General features: G+C 40.2%; 1 protein-coding gene across 3 annotated transcripts in view; it reads right to left on the bottom strand.

The window, feature by feature from the left end:
- PHS2 (alpha-glucan phosphorylase 2) overlaps window positions 1-18424 on the bottom strand; it is a 33857-nt gene that overhangs the window by 5681 nt on the left and 9752 nt on the right. For all 3 annotated transcript variants that reach the window (XM_090018709.1, XM_090018710.1, XM_090018711.1), the window contains 10 exons: window positions 8991-9167; window positions 8805-8890; window positions 7786-7975; window positions 7442-7534; window positions 6180-6364; window positions 5894-6011; window positions 5671-5802; window positions 4879-5097; window positions 4353-4556; window positions 3156-3314 (listed from right to left, as the gene is read on the bottom strand). In XM_090018709.1, the coding sequence (XP_089874835.1) occupies window positions 3156-3314; window positions 4353-4556; window positions 4879-5097; window positions 5671-5802; window positions 5894-6011; window positions 6180-6364; window positions 7442-7534; window positions 7786-7975; window positions 8805-8890; window positions 8991-9167 (1563 nt within the window). The remainder of the gene's footprint in view (window positions 1-3155; window positions 3315-4352; window positions 4557-4878; window positions 5098-5670; window positions 5803-5893; window positions 6012-6179; window positions 6365-7441; window positions 7535-7785; window positions 7976-8804; window positions 8891-8990; window positions 9168-18424) is intronic.

Below are 18424 nucleotides of genomic sequence, written 5' to 3'. Positions count from 1 at the left end.
CAACCCACTGACCAGCCCCAACTGTCACATTTCGAGAGACTCCCAGAATAGGTTGTGCTGCGGAGTTCACAGCCTTTATGCGACTAACTTTTTGTTCCCATTGTAGGCCCAACCTTCGGGCCTCATCTTCGGCCATGAAATTATGAGTAGCCCCCGTATCGACCATTGCCTTCGTAGCTCTTCCGTTGATGGACATCGCTAGGTACATTAGTTCCTTCTTAACCGTGGGGGCTGCAGAAGAAGATTCTCCTAGCGCATTCACCCTTTGTACCGCCCCCATCCTGACGTCCTCCTCTACCGGGGCTTCCTCCATCTCAATGGCATTAGCCGCCCTTCTTCCTGCATTCCCCGCATTTTGATTAGGGCAATTTCGAGCAAAGTGATTTCCGCTGCAATACCAACACCGAAGATTTGGGTGAATCGGCCTGTTCCCTAGAATTCCCTCTTGACGTGCTTGTTGCTGATTTCTCTGATCTCTAGGGGGAGGTCGATACTGGTTCCTGGCTTGACCTCCGGCACCATTGCCTTGATTTGGCCGTCCCTGAGCGGCCCCGCGATTTGGGTTCTCAACTATCTGTTCCGCTATAGTCATTGCACTTATCAGGTCTGTCGGTCTCATACGAGTTAATTCCTGTTGAGCCCAGAACTGTAGGCCCTTTTTGAAGCAATACATGCGATCCATTTCTGACATATCTTCTATGTCAAGCATCATTGTGGAGAATGCCGCTACATATTCCGAAATACTTCCTGTATGCCTTAAGGCCATCAATTTGTCACGAGCAAGCTCCTCAGCGTTATGTGGAAGGAAATACCCCCTGAGTTCCCTTTTAAAGTCATCCCATAATGCAATAGGGACCCTTCCACGTTCCATGCCACGATATTGCGTCCTCCACCATACAGCGGCGTTCTCAATCAAATACCTGGTTGCCGTGCGTATTCGATCAGCATCGATGTCAATCTCTGCTTGATCGAAGAATTGTTCTACGTCCCATAGCCAGTTCTCCACGATTCTGGCATCCCTTTCACCTTTGAATTTTGTCGGTTCCACTGGTTTCAATTTCGGTCGTTCATGATGAACCACCACGGCATTACCCCCGCGATTCCCAGCATTGGCCACACCACCAATTCCATTTCCCAGTAGTCTTTCTAAGACTCCATATCGTTCCCGAAGTTCCCGCATGTCAGTTTCCTGAGCCACCAACCGATCAGATAGTTCCTGGACTGTGGCCCTCAACTCTTCGGCCTCCGCTCTCACATCCTCATTCAACTTTTCAAAATCTTCATGTGCACCTTCTAGCGCAGCTGAGCAACCACGAACATCACTTGTCAAATCTGTCATCTTTTTCTCCATCTTGGTCACTCTTTTATCTAGAGGACCAACCGTTTCTTCAAGGCGAGACATCTCTGTCGACTCTACAACAGATTTTTCCTTGTCTGCCTTTTTCGCTTTGTGAACTTTTCCGACGAGTTCACCAAACTCAGTATCCATTCTTGAACGTCACGAGGGTTTCAACAAGTACCCCTCCTTTCTACTTCCCAAATTCTCAACTAGGCTCTGGTACCAGTTGTCACGGGCTTATTTTGGAAGCCCCGTGCGGCACCTGGCAACCCAACCAGGTCAGCCTTCCTAGTTCAGAAAGCACGCAAACACCCCTCACAAGGGTGTCTAATCACATCCGAGCATACACAATCTCAAAGAGGGCAGCAAAGAGAGAGAGAGAGAGATAGCAGCATAGGCAACGAAAGCAACTTCCATTCATAAGTTGGCAATTACAAAAGGGGGGGGGAGAGCAAGAGAGAGAGAGAGGGGGGAGGGACCCGTTACTTTTCTTGGTTAACGGGGGATCTTAGGCCAAAGGCCATTTATAGAGCACTCGCAGGGGTCCAAAGAGGTATTTACATCAAGTAAGCAGGAATCAACATGGCAGGGTGGAACACAGGCAGTCTCTTGATTTTGGGGCACACAGAAGATATCCTATATTATCAGCACAGCTAAACCATAATACATAGTTTTTGTGACAGGCGTGTAAGACTGAAACCCTTTATTAGAAGAAAGTTAGAATATATATATATATATATATATATATATATAGAGAGAGAGAGAGAGAGAGTAGACGGTGGTTCCGTACCATGATACCATATGGTGGTACACACTCTTGTCTGTATTGATCTGGCCACCAAATGGTAGATCTAACCGTATAGATGTGTTTAGCATGGTTTATTTTGTTAGAAGGTTTTATCATGTCTAATACGTCATAAGATCCTATTTTTGAGATAGTGAAAATCAACGGCTCACAATTCATGAAAATAAGGGTGGTCTAGAAATGGTATAAAACATCATATTTCAGTCAACCTTGATACATGAATATAGTAAATAAAACATGTTAAACATGATCCAAAGGTTAGATTTTGCATTTGGAGCTTAGATCTATGTAAATAAGTCTGTACAACCTTAAGTTATGGTGGTATGGTATGGTACCATCATAGAAGCACCCTATATATATATATATATATATATAAAGAGAGAGAGAGAGAGTGATTGGTAGTTGCTCAATCCATAGGTGCTCAACCCGAGCTCAAGCACGCTTACCGTCTGTCGTGCACGTGATGGCAGTCAACACACAGAAACAAAAAAATAGCGCAAAATATGCAAAAATGGGCAAAAAGAGGCCTTTAGCTGTGCTTTAAAAGCACCACTAAAGGGTAAAAACACAAAAAAACGTGTTTTTGCGCTTTTTTTTCCTCATTTTTGTGCGCTGACCATCCATCGTTATGGTCAGCACGATTGAGTGCGAGTTGAGCACCTATGGATTGAGCAGCTACCAATTTCTCTCTCTCTCTCTCTCTCTCTCTCTCTCTCTCTCTCTCTATATATATATATATATATATATATATATATATATATATATATATATATATATATATGCGTGTGTGTGTGTGTGTGTGTGTGTGTGTTTTAGTTATGACTTGTAGTATGGCTTTCTAATATATATATCTGTGTGTGTGTGTGTTATGACTTGTATGGCTTTCCTGTCATACACAGAACATCTGAATCTAGTCTTAGCTTTTCAAAAGGAGAAACAACCAGGGAACCAGCCTTTTTGTCTTCTTAGAATCAGAAGCTATGTACTGAGAAGCATTTTAGATCATCATACCTTCAGATACTTGTTGACCTCAGGGTCATTATTCACAACAGCACCAACATCATTCACCAGCCTAACGATTCTTTTAGCATTTGTGTACGTAGCAAAAGCCTTCCCTCCAACCATGATGGTCCTTGGTGTTGTATTCTGACGCTCTTCAGGGTTCATCTCCTACAGTACTTAAATTTCCCAATGTTAGAATAAAAATTAGACGATTCTATGAACAAGATGAGTCATCCAAAAGTTCACCCAGAGCATGTCCATTCAATTGCACAGTCTCTTTCAGTAAAATACATTATGCATACACACATCACCACGGTGTTTTGGTGCCACGGCGAGGGTCGCCCCCATGGCCAGCTGGGGGTTGTGAAGGTGTTGAGTTGAAGATCCCAGATCAAACCCTGCTGGTGCACGGGTGTGTTTGTAGCTTTCAGAGGTGGGCCACACAAGGCAAAGTGGTCATCGGGGCCCACCTGGGGTTTTCCCTCACTTTAGTGAGGGTTCCTTGTTATAAAAAAAAAAACACCACACCACGGTGTTTTGGTTGAACTGAACCTTTGGATATATCTACTCAATGAAAATCTGTATCTAACCCTTGGGATATGTTTGAAATTATCTATCTACGACTACAAGCTTCATCACAGCAAATAAGCTGCAAGATTTATTTTTGAAGGGAGAAAAATTAAAGCCCTATACGGTCATAAAATATCAGGATAAATAAATAGTCCCAGTTGACAAACTCAACCTATACAAAAAAACAGTAAAAAGGCCATGTTGAACATATCCCAAGGCTTACTTACATTTGGCAACATGATCTATCTAACCAAAGATATATGGAACAGTACCTTAATGATGTGTGTGTGTGTGTGTATTCATCATCATCAGTATGATGTGATATGGTGTTACTGGGCTCATATATGGAGAGAGAGAGGTGTGGGTTGGTGGGTGGCAGGGACGGGAGGAGGGCTATCTTAATATGCTCTGAAAATAATAATAAGCAAAATAATCAAGAAACATTAAACTCTCACTAAGATGAAAGCAGTATATCATGAGGTAGCACAAACCAATAATAAACATGACAAATCATGGACTGATTGGTACTACACAACAAGCAGGTTATCCGTAATCGAGGTAAGGATGACTCAATCAACTAAAATGTTCAGTGAATATAATATAATGGAAGCATGAAAAAAGACAGATTTTTCGTACCTTCAATTTCTTATACCGGAATACTGCACCCAGAATATTTAGCAACTGCCTCTTGTACTCATGAATCCGCTTAACTTGTATGTCGAAGATGCTCATGGGATCAATGCTTATGCCTGTCACTCGTTGAACATAGTCTGCCAGGCGATATTTGTTGGCCATCTTTGCTGATGCCCACTCAGCATGCAGCTCTTCATTGTCTGCAAACTATTGAATAGGAATTGCAATGGGAATATATTAGGGCAACACTAATGGATGGATAAACAAAGATGAAGACAAAAATAATGCCTAAGCAGCAGGAGGAAGCACATGATGCAGGAAATAGGACAACCAGAAAAGCTGTCTCCCTTGCTGGTCAAGGAGTATCAAGATAATCGATAAATAGACCACTGGATTTTCAAGCTGAAATTAATAGTTGATATCATGTTTATGTCCTCCCAATGAATGACAATATATGGACATTCTACCATTGTCAGAGTACAAGGCAGCCTTTGAACACAAAAAGAATCACAAAAATGGTAGCACTTACTTGACGAAGACCTGAGAGAAGTTCAAGATTAGTAATCCATTTGTCTGTTTTCAACCACTTAGTGATTATGTCACTCAATCCAGGGTTGCAAAAACAGAGCCATCTTCGAGGAGTAATACCATTTGTTTTGTTCTGAAATTTGTTGGGCCATATAGAGACATAATCTGCAAATAATTCTGACTTTAGGATGTCGCTGTGCAACTCAGCAACACCATTTACCTGGAGATGAAAAATTCCAGCTGTCATAAAACTTTCTATCAGTTGCAGCCAACAGTACTTCAGAAAAAACCCATAAAGGATGCATGTAAATTATGAACAAAATAATAACCATAGGTGCTCCAACTATCTGAAGGATCTTTATTCTGTTTCACATGCTATATAAATTTGATGTTTTTGTGAAACCAAAAGATTTCACTTTCTCCACAATTTATTTTAAAAACTTCATCCTCACCCAAACATACTTGTATGTGCTCACGCAATTGCTAAATTTATGATTAACAGAGACTTTATAGCTGTAGCTATTACTAGGTTCTCATTGGAACTTGGGGAAGTGATATGTGGCATAGAAATGGAGAAATGGTATATAGAGTACAATCCTGTTCTCATAGCAGTTCAATTTTGCAGCATATTGATTCTAACAAAATTAAGTTACTGTAATTTGCAAAACACGAAGAGAACAGAAATATAAAGAGAACAGTAGTTACATGGTAGTTAATGAACTCATAAAGGACATGAAGTAGTACATCCATGTGCTCAAATTGATCAAAGCCTTTAGATTTGAGGTTGTCTAACCGTATGAGAGGACACCACACATAAATTTGCCATGCGTACAACGGGCTTCTGAGGATTGGAACCATCCAAGATGCGCATGCTCTGGAGCTTGCTCTCTAAGTCTGGCCGAGTGGAATGTATGAAGGCTAAAAACTGCATGATATTTTGGATACAGTGAACTCATTGGCTGACATGGATAAATGATATCAAGAATAGAAAAATCAGATCACAGCGAAGTACATGCCCGTTTATCAATTTCTTCTATAATTTCCATGTGGCGTGGGATAAGCTTTCTCATCGCATCCTGCGACCACTTCTCCAAAGCTTCAGGAAGTACGGTATGATTGGTGTAAGCAATTGTCCTGAATCAATAAAAGAATCTCATGTAGCCACATATGGCATTGGAAATCAGTCTTGTATTGTGTGCAACCTAATTTTTAGCTGTATTTGAGATAACATGAAAAAGAGTACTTCAAGCAAGACCAAAAATCCTGGGATGGCAAACCTTCATGAACAACAAAGGAAGGTACCTTGTGGTAATATCCCATGCTTCATCCCAGCCTAACCCTTCACCATCCATCAAAATTCGCATTAACTCAGGAATTGCAAGAGTTGGATGAGTATCATTCAGCTGAACTGCAACTTTGTTGGGAAATTCATTCCAACAGATTGATCCATTCCCGGCTCTTCTTTCTTTGAACCTGTAAATGATATCCTAGAAATAGTACAGTGGTAATTAGAGAGAGAACAGAACATAGGAAGAGAGTTAGCTTGTCATTGTCATACACCTGAACATGCATCTGTACACATGAATCACTAAATTAAAGAAAAACTGTGACAAATGCAGCTTTGAAGACCTTCACAGTTTAAGGCACGCATAATAGGCACAATTCTCACTTCATTCATTAGTTGGCAAGACAAGCAAGTAGCTTATGAATATATGTGAATCATCAGCCAGTAAGAAGATAGACCTCAACAAATACTAAGTTTAGTAATTTTATTTTTATTTTGTCATGATGTTTCTCAATTCAATGATGAAATTGTACAATCTCAAAGACAAATACATTGAGTAAAATTCACTGTGAAGATGTAACTTAGAAATGCCACCTTTCCATGAAATAAAAATTAAAAAGTCATCCAATTATAAGATCTGAAGATCCCAGTCTAGGTGGATTTACATCATTTCTTAAACTCAATTTGACACAGTAAGTGGAAACAAAAATATCTATGACAAGAGAAGGGAAAACAAAAAATATAGACACTCACCAGAAAAGCTTGTTCCTTCTGAGATTTTTTTTTCCAGTTACCAACCTAAAAGGTTCATCCAACTAATGAACCAGACACTAATGACTTTGTTAGCAGATTTATGTCCACTTATTTCATGTTATACCTATGCATCGCTTAGAACTGAACTGGTTTTGTTCATTTCATCAAATAGTTCTTTACAAAGGGACCAGGCTTTCGTAGTTGGAGCATAGGGCTATCCACAGGTTGAAACAAGTGCATATCCAAATCCAAAAATTGAGAACTTCATAAGCAAAGGTCACATCCATTCAGATCCTAGTTTTACAATAAAGTTATGAACTTAGTACTAACCAATAATTAGTTTCCATTTCAGGTCACCAGCATACCATGACCCAACATCCTAAAGTGTATGCCTCGAGCAATCCACTTCTCCATATAAAATGAATCATGCATGCCATTCAAAGGCAGTTGAAGTGATTTACGAAGATAACAATAGCACAGAAGATTCTACCCAAAAAGGCATGCAAATTTCATCTTTGACACCCACCTGCAAAGAGGCACTGCAAAGAAAAAATTGCTGTTTCAGCCGTAAAAGCTTTCCACTCTCTGTAGCATCTCCAGGATAGAGTACTGCACATATCTGCAAGAATAAGTAACTTAACTATATAAGCAGAAATAATTACAAGACTGACAAACAATTATGCGATATGATTGAATACAAATAAATAACATCATTATAGGCATGTTAATACAGGAGGGACCCAATTGCATGTATTAGAACATGTATGGAGAAACAACTAATGAAGTTCTTCAACTGGTGGCTTGTGCATGTGATATGAGAGATTAAGAAGCTTAGATTCAACCCTTTCAGTTTCAATTGAGCTGAGTTACCTGCTGAGCTTTAGAATGAAGATGCAGGGAAGATTCATGTTGTCCCTCATTGAACAGGAATAAGTTGAAATCCTCTGGCCCAGCTTTGGCTTCCCAAAGACGAAGACTGATAGTATTTTTTGTTTTGTATCCAGGAATAGGCACATCATAAGCCAATGCTTGAAGCACCTCTCCTCCAACCCATTTTCGACTGTCATGCAAATGTAGTGTCAAAGAAATCAAACAAGGAGGCTCATTCAGCAATTAAAGAGAAAAAAGCCTAATGACAATTTTTTTTTTAGAAGAAACCTAATGACAAAATCAACCAATCACAAATTGTGAATCCCAGAATTAGAATCCTTAAAAGAGTATTCGGGAAGCAATACAGAATATCATAGATAAATGCTTTCTTACACGTGGTTAATTGTCAACATGGTATCAAATATCCCTGATTTTGAATATTCTGAACTTAAAAAATAAAAACTTCAAGGATACTGAAAGATTTCAAAATGCCATGTTAACCAAAATAAATTCACATTACTTTCAATATCCAAATTAGAAGAAATAAAAAGTGAAAAGTATTTTGAATATCAATTTTGACTTTCTTTTTGTTCTTTCATCCTAAACTCCGAGGTCTTCCCATCATGTGAACATCTGTATTTAAATTTTCTCCCCAACAAATCCTGGAGACAAGACATCTTACTATAATAGCCAAAAGTAACTACCTTACATTGTTATTGATTTTGATTTATATTTTATTTCATCTAACCATAACTGTACAGATAGATCATGCATACATGTGTGTGTGTGTATGTGTGTGTGTGCATAGTCACAAATATCGCCAAGACAAATTTTGGATCATGCTGCCAATATCTTGAACTGAATCTTGAATTGGATTATGAAATATATTATCTGACCCTACCAGAATATAATTACACTTGCTCCAATTAGATTAAAACTGATGCTGATGTAACCCATTTAACAAGGATATCTATAATTGTTGCAACAGGGTTTATTATTAGGGTTTAAAGGATACTTACGATCCATCACTACAAATTTCAACATGACCAAAGAATCTGATAGGAAAGACGACATCATGTCTAACAATTTCCCATGGGCTGAATTTCTACAAGGTGCAGAAGGATATGAATTAGGACAAGGTCAGTAACAGATAAAAAATCTCCAGAGTACCATATCCAGAAACACAAGCAGTTTTGAAATTACACCTCAAGCCAATCTTCAGCTACTTCTTCCTGGCCTTCCCTGGCAATCTTCTGCTTGAATAGTCCATATCTATATCGTAGGCCATAACCCCAAGCAGGCAGATTCAATGATGCCATGGAATCTAGAAAACAAGAAGCAAGTCTTCCCAAACCTCCATTTCCTAAAGCTGCATCCTTTTCCTATAGCATCATCATCATCCAATGAGCTTCGAAAAATCAGAAAACGAATCACAACCAATTCTATTAGGCTTTCATAGAATATGATAAGGCAATAACCATCACCCATGTCACACAGGTACAGGTGAGGACATGCAGCATATATGACATGAGAATTTCTAAAAGCATGGATAAGAGAGTACAACTATACACACACATACATACAGGGAATAAATTTGGTATAAATCCTTTTGTATGTATAAATGACTTAGAATTCCTTTTCCTTTTTTAATTTCTTTACTTTTTTGGTAAATCTGACCCTGAAATCAGCATTTGGCTCACAGTTTCTGATGCGTGAACAGCTTTTCCCAGCTATCCAAAAATAGACAGTCATAACACTTCAAAATTTTACAGCTTAAAAAAACATATTTCCCATTGAAAAAACATGATCCAAGAGTCGGTTCCAAATAAATCAATTATGCTGAACACATCCATGGTGTCAGATTGAGTCAAGACTCAAAACAGCATGCATCATGAAATCCCAAGTTATATATATATATATATATATGAGAAATGAAAACCTACCCAATGGAAACTAACCTACCCACCACATGTTTTATTAGATTTTTGGTGCTTTTTTCAAAATTCTGACCGTACAAATGTGATATATGTTGAGAATAGGTGGTTTTAAGTTTAAGCCTTATTAAATTAGAGGTTATTTGAAATTTTATTAAATAATGGACTTAGATGTAATTTCTTCTTTTTGGCTTATCTCTATTTAACATAGAGAGTAGCTGCCCTAATGAAATAAGAAGTTTACTTTCTGTGAAGCCCTCTCTACCCAAGGTTCGGTGCTTCTCATCCATCCTTCAACATGGTATCAGAGCAGTCGATCGTGGGACCGTGATCGATCGTGAACAATCTACGGTTGATCTACACCTTCGAAAAAATTATATATTCAAATCAGGTCAGTTTTCTTTTAAGATGTGTCATCAGATCTAAGGGAGCATCGTGGGAGTGTGGCTTCAGATCTGGCAGTCGTAACCCTTGAGCCATGCCGTGATTTCTGCTGGGTCGTGAAATTTTTTTTCTCATGCTGTCGTGAGTTACAACATATATCTATATGATTTCAGCAGCAACTGTCATGATTTACAACTGTCGTAAGTTCAACTTTTGTCGTGATTTCAGCACCTGTCGTGATTACCTGCTGGGTCGTAATTTTTTTTTGTCGTGATTTTTTTTTTAAAGCTAAGTTAGGCAAACCCTCACCAGTTTTTATTCAGCGTACCACTGAGTTTTGAACCTGCTATGTATCACCACAAGGAGACTGCATTGACAGCTCCTACCAACCATGCTGTCGTGATTTTTTTTTTGTGAAAGAAACATGTTAGTTTCGGTTGTGCTCATGTCGTGGAAGCAGCAAGCGTGAGTCTCTGCTGTGTTGAAATCAGGTCTGATTGTAATTCCCTGTGTCGTTTGTGGGTGTCGAAAACAAAAAGGGGCAGTTGCTGATCTGTGTGTCGTGGTGAAGATCAAACTCAGTTGTTGATCTACATATTGGGTGCTGAAAAAAAAAGGGGGGGGGGGGGAGAAAGAATCAGATCTGACTGATTTCAGATCTGATTATTTAGTGGATCGTGGGAGTAGTCTTGAACTATGCTATTGCTATTGTACATTCTTGGGAACGTGTGAAGGCAAAGCTCGTGAAAGGTTGATCGCGTGAAGGTGATTTCTGGATTTCCTTTTGGACAAATCGTCTCTAGAAGATTGGATCTACAAGTCGTGATGAATCCATGGGTTCCTGATCTGGTAAGTGGTATGGATGTTGCGCAGACGTCGTGAAGCAGAGTAACAGTTTTTTTGTGGACCTGCATAGTGTGGAGTTTTTTTTGTCGTGGTGGAGACAAATTAGTGTCATCAATCTGAGGACCTGTTCGTTTTTTAACTCATTCTTTTCTTTATGGCTCAAGTGGTTAAATCCGATGCGGATTGCTCCAATGATTATATAACTCTTAGCCGGGCTGAATATAACAAGCTTCTTGCTTTATGCTCATCCTCTTCGAAGTCTTATGTTGCTAAGGTTGCGTGCTTGGCAGGTGATGGCCTATCTGGCCAAGGTGGTAAGTGGATCATTGATTCTGGAGCATCCAGACATTTGTGCGGAAATTCGAGTAACTTTTTAAGTTTAAATCCTGTAACCGATCAAAAAAGGATAGTCCTTGCTGATGGCAGTTCTTCCCCAATTGTAGGACAGGGAAACATGTCTATTTCCCCTACCCTTCAACTGTCAAATGTTCTTCATGCTCCTTCTTTTCCACAAAATCTATTATCTGTCAGTAGAATGACAAAAGAGCTGAATTGTAGGGTAATTTTTGATCCTATGGGTTGCACTTTTCAGGACTTGCTTACGGGGAAGAGGATCGGTGGCGGCTACGAGGAAGGTGGTGTGTATTATCTACATCAACCAGTGGGTTCTGTCTATTCTGTTGTTACGTCTTCCTCGAGTCCTTTGTTATGGCATCATCGTCTGGGTCATCTTCCAGTGTCAAAACTTCGTCGAGTCATTTCTCATATACCTCCCTCAGTTTCTTTTCAATGCGAAACATGTCAATTGGGAAAACATTGCCGAAGCTCTTTTCCCTCTAGTCAAAGTCCATCGAGTCAAAGATTGTTTGATCTTCTTCATGTCGATGTATGGGGTCCGAGTAGGATTCCTAGTAGGTCTCAGTGTCGTTATTATTTGGTCATTGTTGATGACTTCTCAAGGTTATCATGGGTGTTCTTGTTGAAAGATCGGTCTCAAGGCATTCTTAAATCTTTGATTGTTGAAATAAAAACTCAATTTGACATGTGTGTTAGAATTGTTCGCACTGATAATGCTCTTGAGTTCAAATCCAAAGACTTGCTTCAATTCTATTCTGATAAAGGGATTCAACCTCAATTTACATGTCTTCATACATCCCAACAAAATGGTGTGGCTGAGAGGAAACATAGACAAATTCTCAATGTTGCTCGGTGCCTAATGATTCAATCCAATATGCCTGCATCATACTGGGGAGATGCAGTTTTGACTGTTGATTTTCTTATAAACCGCATGCCTTCAAGTTCTGTAGAAGAACATATCCCAATCCAAATTCTCCATCCTGAGGTTCATCTTTTTCCTATCCCCCCTAAAGTTTTTGGATGTGTGTGTTTTGTGCATAAGCTGGGTCCTGATCGAGATAAACTTGCTGCGCAGTCTATTAAATGTGTTTTCCTTGGGTATCCTAAGAATCAAAAAGGATATCGTTGCTATGATCCTATATCTCATAAAGAGTATGTCAGTGCGGACGTTACCTTCTTTGAGTCTATTCCTTATTTTTCGAGTACTACTCCAAGGTTACAAGAGAGTCAGGGTGATGTTTTTCCTCTGCCAATTCCCCCTTTTCCTTTAGAGTCGTTCACTCCAAAGCCTGTGGCTCCATCCTCTGGGGAGTCTCGATACAGAAACCCTCCTATAGTGTATACTCACAGGTTACCACCTACCTCCATGCCTCCATTATCTCCTTCTCCTGAAGCAAGTATATCTGAGCATACTGAAGTTTCTGCTCTTGATAAGGATCTTCCTATTGCTCTGCGAAAAGGAAAAAGACAGTGTACCCTTCATCCCATTTCTCAGTTTGTTTATGAAGTTAATCTTGGGGCATCCATGAAGAATTTTATCTCGGCTTTGTCTGCCTCTTCTGTTCCGCTTCATCACAGTCAGGCTCTATTCGACCCCAAATGGATGTAGGCTATGCAGGATGAGATGAATGCCCTATGTTCTAGGGGCACTTGGGACTTGGTTGATCCTCCAACTGATGCAAATATTGTTGGCTGCAAATGGGTATATACCATTAAATATAACTCGGATGGGTCAATTGAACGGTACAGAGCCCAGTTGGTTGCAAAAGGCTATACTCAGACTTATGGTGTTGACTTTTTTGAAACTTTTTCCCCAGTCGCTCGTCTTGGAACTATTCGTCTTGTTCTCTCTGTTGCAGTGCACTATGGATGGCCCTTGTCTCAGTTGGATGTCAAGAATGCCTTTTTGTATGGAGATTTACATGAAATAGTCTATATGCAACAACCTCCAGGCTTTGAGGTTCAGGGGGAGTGTCAGAAAGTGTGCAAGTTGAAGAAGGCTATTTATGGCCTGAAGCAGAGTCCTCGGGCATGGTTTCAAAAATTATTTGAGGTAATGTCGGAGTTTGGATTTGTCAGGTCAGCCTCAGACCACTCCTTGTTTATCAAGCAAACTAGTGTTGGAATTGTTGTTATGGTGGTATATGTCGATGACATCATATTAACAGGAAGCAGTGCCCAAGATATTTCCGCAACAAAGGATCATCTTCAGAAACACTTTGTTACTAAAGATCTTGGTTCCATTCGATATTTTTTGGGTATTGAGGCTGCAAGAAACAAAGAGGGCTTAGTTTTGTCACAAAGAAAGTATGTGATGGACCTATTAAAAGAGACTGGAATGCTAGAAGCGAAGCCAGCTAACATTCCTATGGATCCCAAAACTCATATGGTTGATGAGAAATCTGAATATGTGGATAGTACTAGTTTTAGATCCTTGGTGGGTAAGTTGTTATATGTGACCGTTACTAGACCTGACATTTCATTAGCCGTGAGTAAAATTAGTCAATTCATGGATAAACCTACCAAAGCTCACTGGGATGCAGCTATGATGGTTCTCAGGTACTTAAAATCATCTCCTGGTAAAGGACTGTTGTTTAAACAAAATCCTTCCTTGGACGTTGTTGCTTACACTGACGCAGATTATGCGGGGTCTATCGAAGATAGAAAATCAACAACTGGATTTTGTGTTTTTGTGGGAGGAAATCTTGTTACCTGGAGGAGTAAGAAACAAATTGTTGTAGCCAGGTCGAGTGCTGAATCAGAATACAGAGCTATGGCTCAAACCGCAGCTGAGATCATGTGGGTAAAATCAGTTTTGACTGAACTTCAGTTGAAAGTATCCCTACCTATGATGATGGTGTGTGACAATAGGGCTGCTACATATATTGCCTGTTGAAGATGTACCTACCACTCAGATCGAGAGAGAAGAGAGAGAGAGAGAGAGAGAGAGAGAGAGAGATGGCTGCACAAAGGAAAAGGAGAACACGTTAATTCAATTAGGGCTAATCTCTATATTAAATAGAGATAGTCCAAAGAGCAAAATTACACCCAGGTCCCTCATTAAAGAATAAGTTTCAAATAACCTCTAGTTTAAAAAAACTTATTTACTAAAAACATCTTAGTCTCAACACTCCCCCTCAAGCTGGAGCATAGATATCAATCATGCTTAGCTTGTCACAACACTTTGAGAAATTTGGTCTTGCCAGGGCTTTGGTAAAAACATCAGCTACTTGATCTTCGGAAGATACATGATCGGTGCAGATATACCCAGCCTGAACCAAGTCGCGAACATAGTGACAGTCAACTTCAATATGTTTAGTTCTTTCATGAAACACTGGATTGTTGGCAATATATGTAGCCGCCCTATTGTCACACATCATCAACATAGGTAGGGATACTTTCTCCTGAAGCTCGGTCAAGATTGATTTTACCCACATAATCTCAGCTGCAGTCTGGGCCATTGCTCGGTATTCAGATTCAGCACTTGACCTGGCTACAACGGTTTGTTTCTTACTCCTCCAGGTAACAAGATTTCCTCCCACAAACACACAAAATCCATATGTTGACTTCCTATCTTCAACAGATCCTGCATAATCTGCGTCAGTGTAAGCAACAATGTCCAAAGATGGATTTCGTTTAAACAACAGACCTTTACCAGGAGATGCCTTTAAGTACCGGAGAACCATCATAGCTGCATCCCAGTGAACTTTTGTAGGTTTGTCCATGAACTGACTGATTTTACTCACAGCTAATGAAATGTCAGGTCTAGTAACAGTCACATATAGCAACTTACCCACCAAGGATCTAAAGCTGGCACTGTCCACATACTCAGACTTCTCATCGAACATGTGAGTTTTGGGATCCATTGGAATATTAGCTGGCTTGGCTCCTAGCATTCCAGTCTCTTTTAATAAGTCCAACACATACTTTCTTTGAGACAACACTAAGCCCTCTTTGTTTCTTACAACTTCGATACCCAGAAAATATCGAAGGTGACCAAGATCTTTGGTAACAAAGTGTTTCTGAAAATGATCTTTTGTGGCAGAAATATCTTGGGCATTGCTCCCTATTAATATGATGTCATCGACATATACCACCATAACCACTATTCCAACATTGGTTTTCTTGATAAACAAGGAGTGATCTGAGGCTGACCTGACAAAACCAAAACTCGACATTACCTCAAATAATTTGTGAAACCATGCCCTTGGACTCTGCTTCAGGCCATAAATAGCCTTCTTCAACTTGCACACCTTCTTACACTCCCCCTGAACCTCGAAGCCTGGGGGTTGTTGCATGTAGACAGTCTCATGCAAATCCCCATACAAAAAGGCATTCTTGACATCCAACTGAAACAAGGGCCATCCATGGTGCACAGCAACAGAAAGAACAAGACGAATAGTGCCAAGTCGAGCAACTGGAGAGAAAGTTTCAAAAAAGTCAACACCATAAGTCTGAGTATATCCTTTTGCAACCAACCGGGCTTTGTACCGTTCAATTGACCCATCCGAGTTATATTTAATGGTATATACCCATTTGCAGCCAACAATATCTGCATCAGTTGGAGGATCAACCAAATCCCAAGTGCCCCTAGAACATAGGGCATCCATCTCATCCTGCATAGCCTGCATCCATTTGGGGTCGAATCGAGCCTGACTGTGATGAAGCGGAACAGAGGAGCAGACAAAGCCGAAATAAAATTCTTCATAGAAGCCCCAAGATTATCTTCAGAAACAAACTGAGAAATGGGATGAAGGGTGCACTGTCTTTTCCCTTTTCGCAGAGCAATAGGAAGATCCTCATCAATAGCAGAAATTTCAGGATCCTCAGAGTTACTTGCCTCAGGAGAAGTAGATAATGGGGGCATGGAGGTAGGTGGTAACCTGTGAGTATACACTATAGGAGGGTTTCTGTATCGAGATTCCCCAGAGGATGGAGCCACAGGCTTTGGAGTGAACGACTCTAAAGGAAAAGGGGGAATTGGCAGAGGAAAAACATCACCCTGACTCTCTTGTAACCTTGGAGTAGTACTCGAAAAATAAGGAATAGACTCAAAGAAGGTAACGTCCGCACTGACATACTCTTTATGAGATATAGGATCATAGCAACGATATCCTTTTTGATTCTTAGGATACCCAAGGAAAACACATTTAATAGACTGCGCAGCAAGTTTATCTCGATCAGGACCCAGCTTATGCACAAAACACACACATCCAAAAACTTTAGGGGGAATAGGAAAGAGAGGAGTCTCTGGACGGAGAATTTGAATTGGGATCTGGTCTTCTACAGAACTTGACGGCATGAGATTTACAAGAAACCCGGCTGTCAAAACCGCATCGCCCCAGTATGTAGCAGGCATATTGGATTGAATCATAAGGCACCGAGCAACATTAAGGATTTGTCTATGTTTCCTCTCAGCCACCCCATTTTGCTGGGAGGTATGGGGACATGTAAATTGAGGTTGAATCCCATTAACAGAATAGAATTGAAGTAAGTCTTTGGATTTGAACTCAAGAGCATTATCAGTGCGAACAGTTTTAACACATATATCAAATTGAGTTTTTATCTCTGCAATTAAAGATTTAAGAATGACAGGACCTTGAGACCGATCTTTTAACAAGAACACCCACGATAGTCTCGAGAAGTCATCAACAATAACTAGATAATAACGACACTGAGACCTATTCGGAATCCTACTCGGACCCCACACATCTACATGAAGAAGATCAAACAGTCCTTGACTTGATGGACTCTGACTGGAAGGAAAAGAGCTTCGACAATGTTTTCCTAATTGACATGTTTCACACTGAAAAGAAACTGAAGAAGGTACATGAGGGATGACACGACGAAGTTTTGTCACTGGAAGGTGACCCAAACGATGATGCCACAATAGAGGACTTGAGGATGATGTAACAGCAGAATAGGCCGAAACTTCTGGTTGGTGTAGGTAATACAGACCACCTTCCTCATAGCCACCACCAATCCTTCTCCCCGTCAACAAGTCCTGAAAGGTGCATCCCATAGGATCAAAAATCACTCTACAATTCAACTCTTTTGTCATTCGACTGACTGATAATAAATTCTGTGGAAACGAAGGAGCATGAAGAACATATGACAATTGAAGAGTAGGGGTAATAGACATATTTCCCTGCCCTACAATTGGGGAAGAACTACCATCAGCAAGACGTACCCCTTTTTGACCTGTCACAGGTTTTAAACTCAAAAAATTGCTCGAGTTTCCGCACAAGTGACCAGAGGCTCCAGAATCAATGACCCACCTACCACCTTGAGTCGATTGGCCATTACCTGCCGAGCACACAACTTCCGCAACAGAAGACTTCGAATTGGATGATCGTAAAGAAAGGAGTTCGTCATATTCAACCCTGCTAAGAGTTACACAATCATTGGAGGAATCTACATCTGATTTAACCATTTGAGCCATAATATAAACTGATGTGCTTGATTCACAAAATGCAGGAGCAACCACGACCGCGCATACCCACAATCAACTGTAAGCCCGACTATATCAAATTTTGACTTCACCAATGAAATCTCAACCAAGGATGGCACCAGGTTGCAAATCAAGATCACACATCCAACACAACCTAGTGTGTTTTACCATCACACCTCAGCCTCTACGACAACCAGTAGCAATACCCAACACAGAATCCCACTCCAAAAGACAAGGTTCCCGCAAAAAGAATAAATATTTTTTCTTCAACACCGCAGGGAATCACGCCTGCTGATTAAAAAAAATTTATTAACATGTTGTTTAAAAGAAAACAACTGAGTTAAATGGATCACGACACAGCACCCAGCTGCTTGCTGAGTCAAAAGAATCACGATAGCTGCTCACTAAATAGAATCTGAGCACAACCAGTGATAACATAAAAAAATTTTAACTCCCGACCATCTCCCAGCCATATACATCATGACAGCAAAAAGCAATCAGATTCACGACTTTTAAATAGAGCACACAGAGTACAGAATCACCAACAGCAATCCACTTCCAGCGTAGGTAGTCACGAAAACTCACTGCGAAATGACAACCAATCATTTTCAGAATCACCAACAGCAACCACACTTTTGAAGGATCACGGCAGGACAATCATTTTTCA

This window comes from Nuphar pumila, chromosome 10, assembly GCF_984573655.1.
Source record: "Nuphar pumila chromosome 10, dmNupPumi1.hap1.1, whole genome shotgun sequence".
NCBI classification, from domain to species: Eukaryota; Viridiplantae; Streptophyta; class Magnoliopsida; order Nymphaeales; family Nymphaeaceae; genus Nuphar; species Nuphar pumila.
Note: the sequence above shows the minus strand (reverse complement) of the source record. Positions and strands in the feature narration are given on the sequence as shown.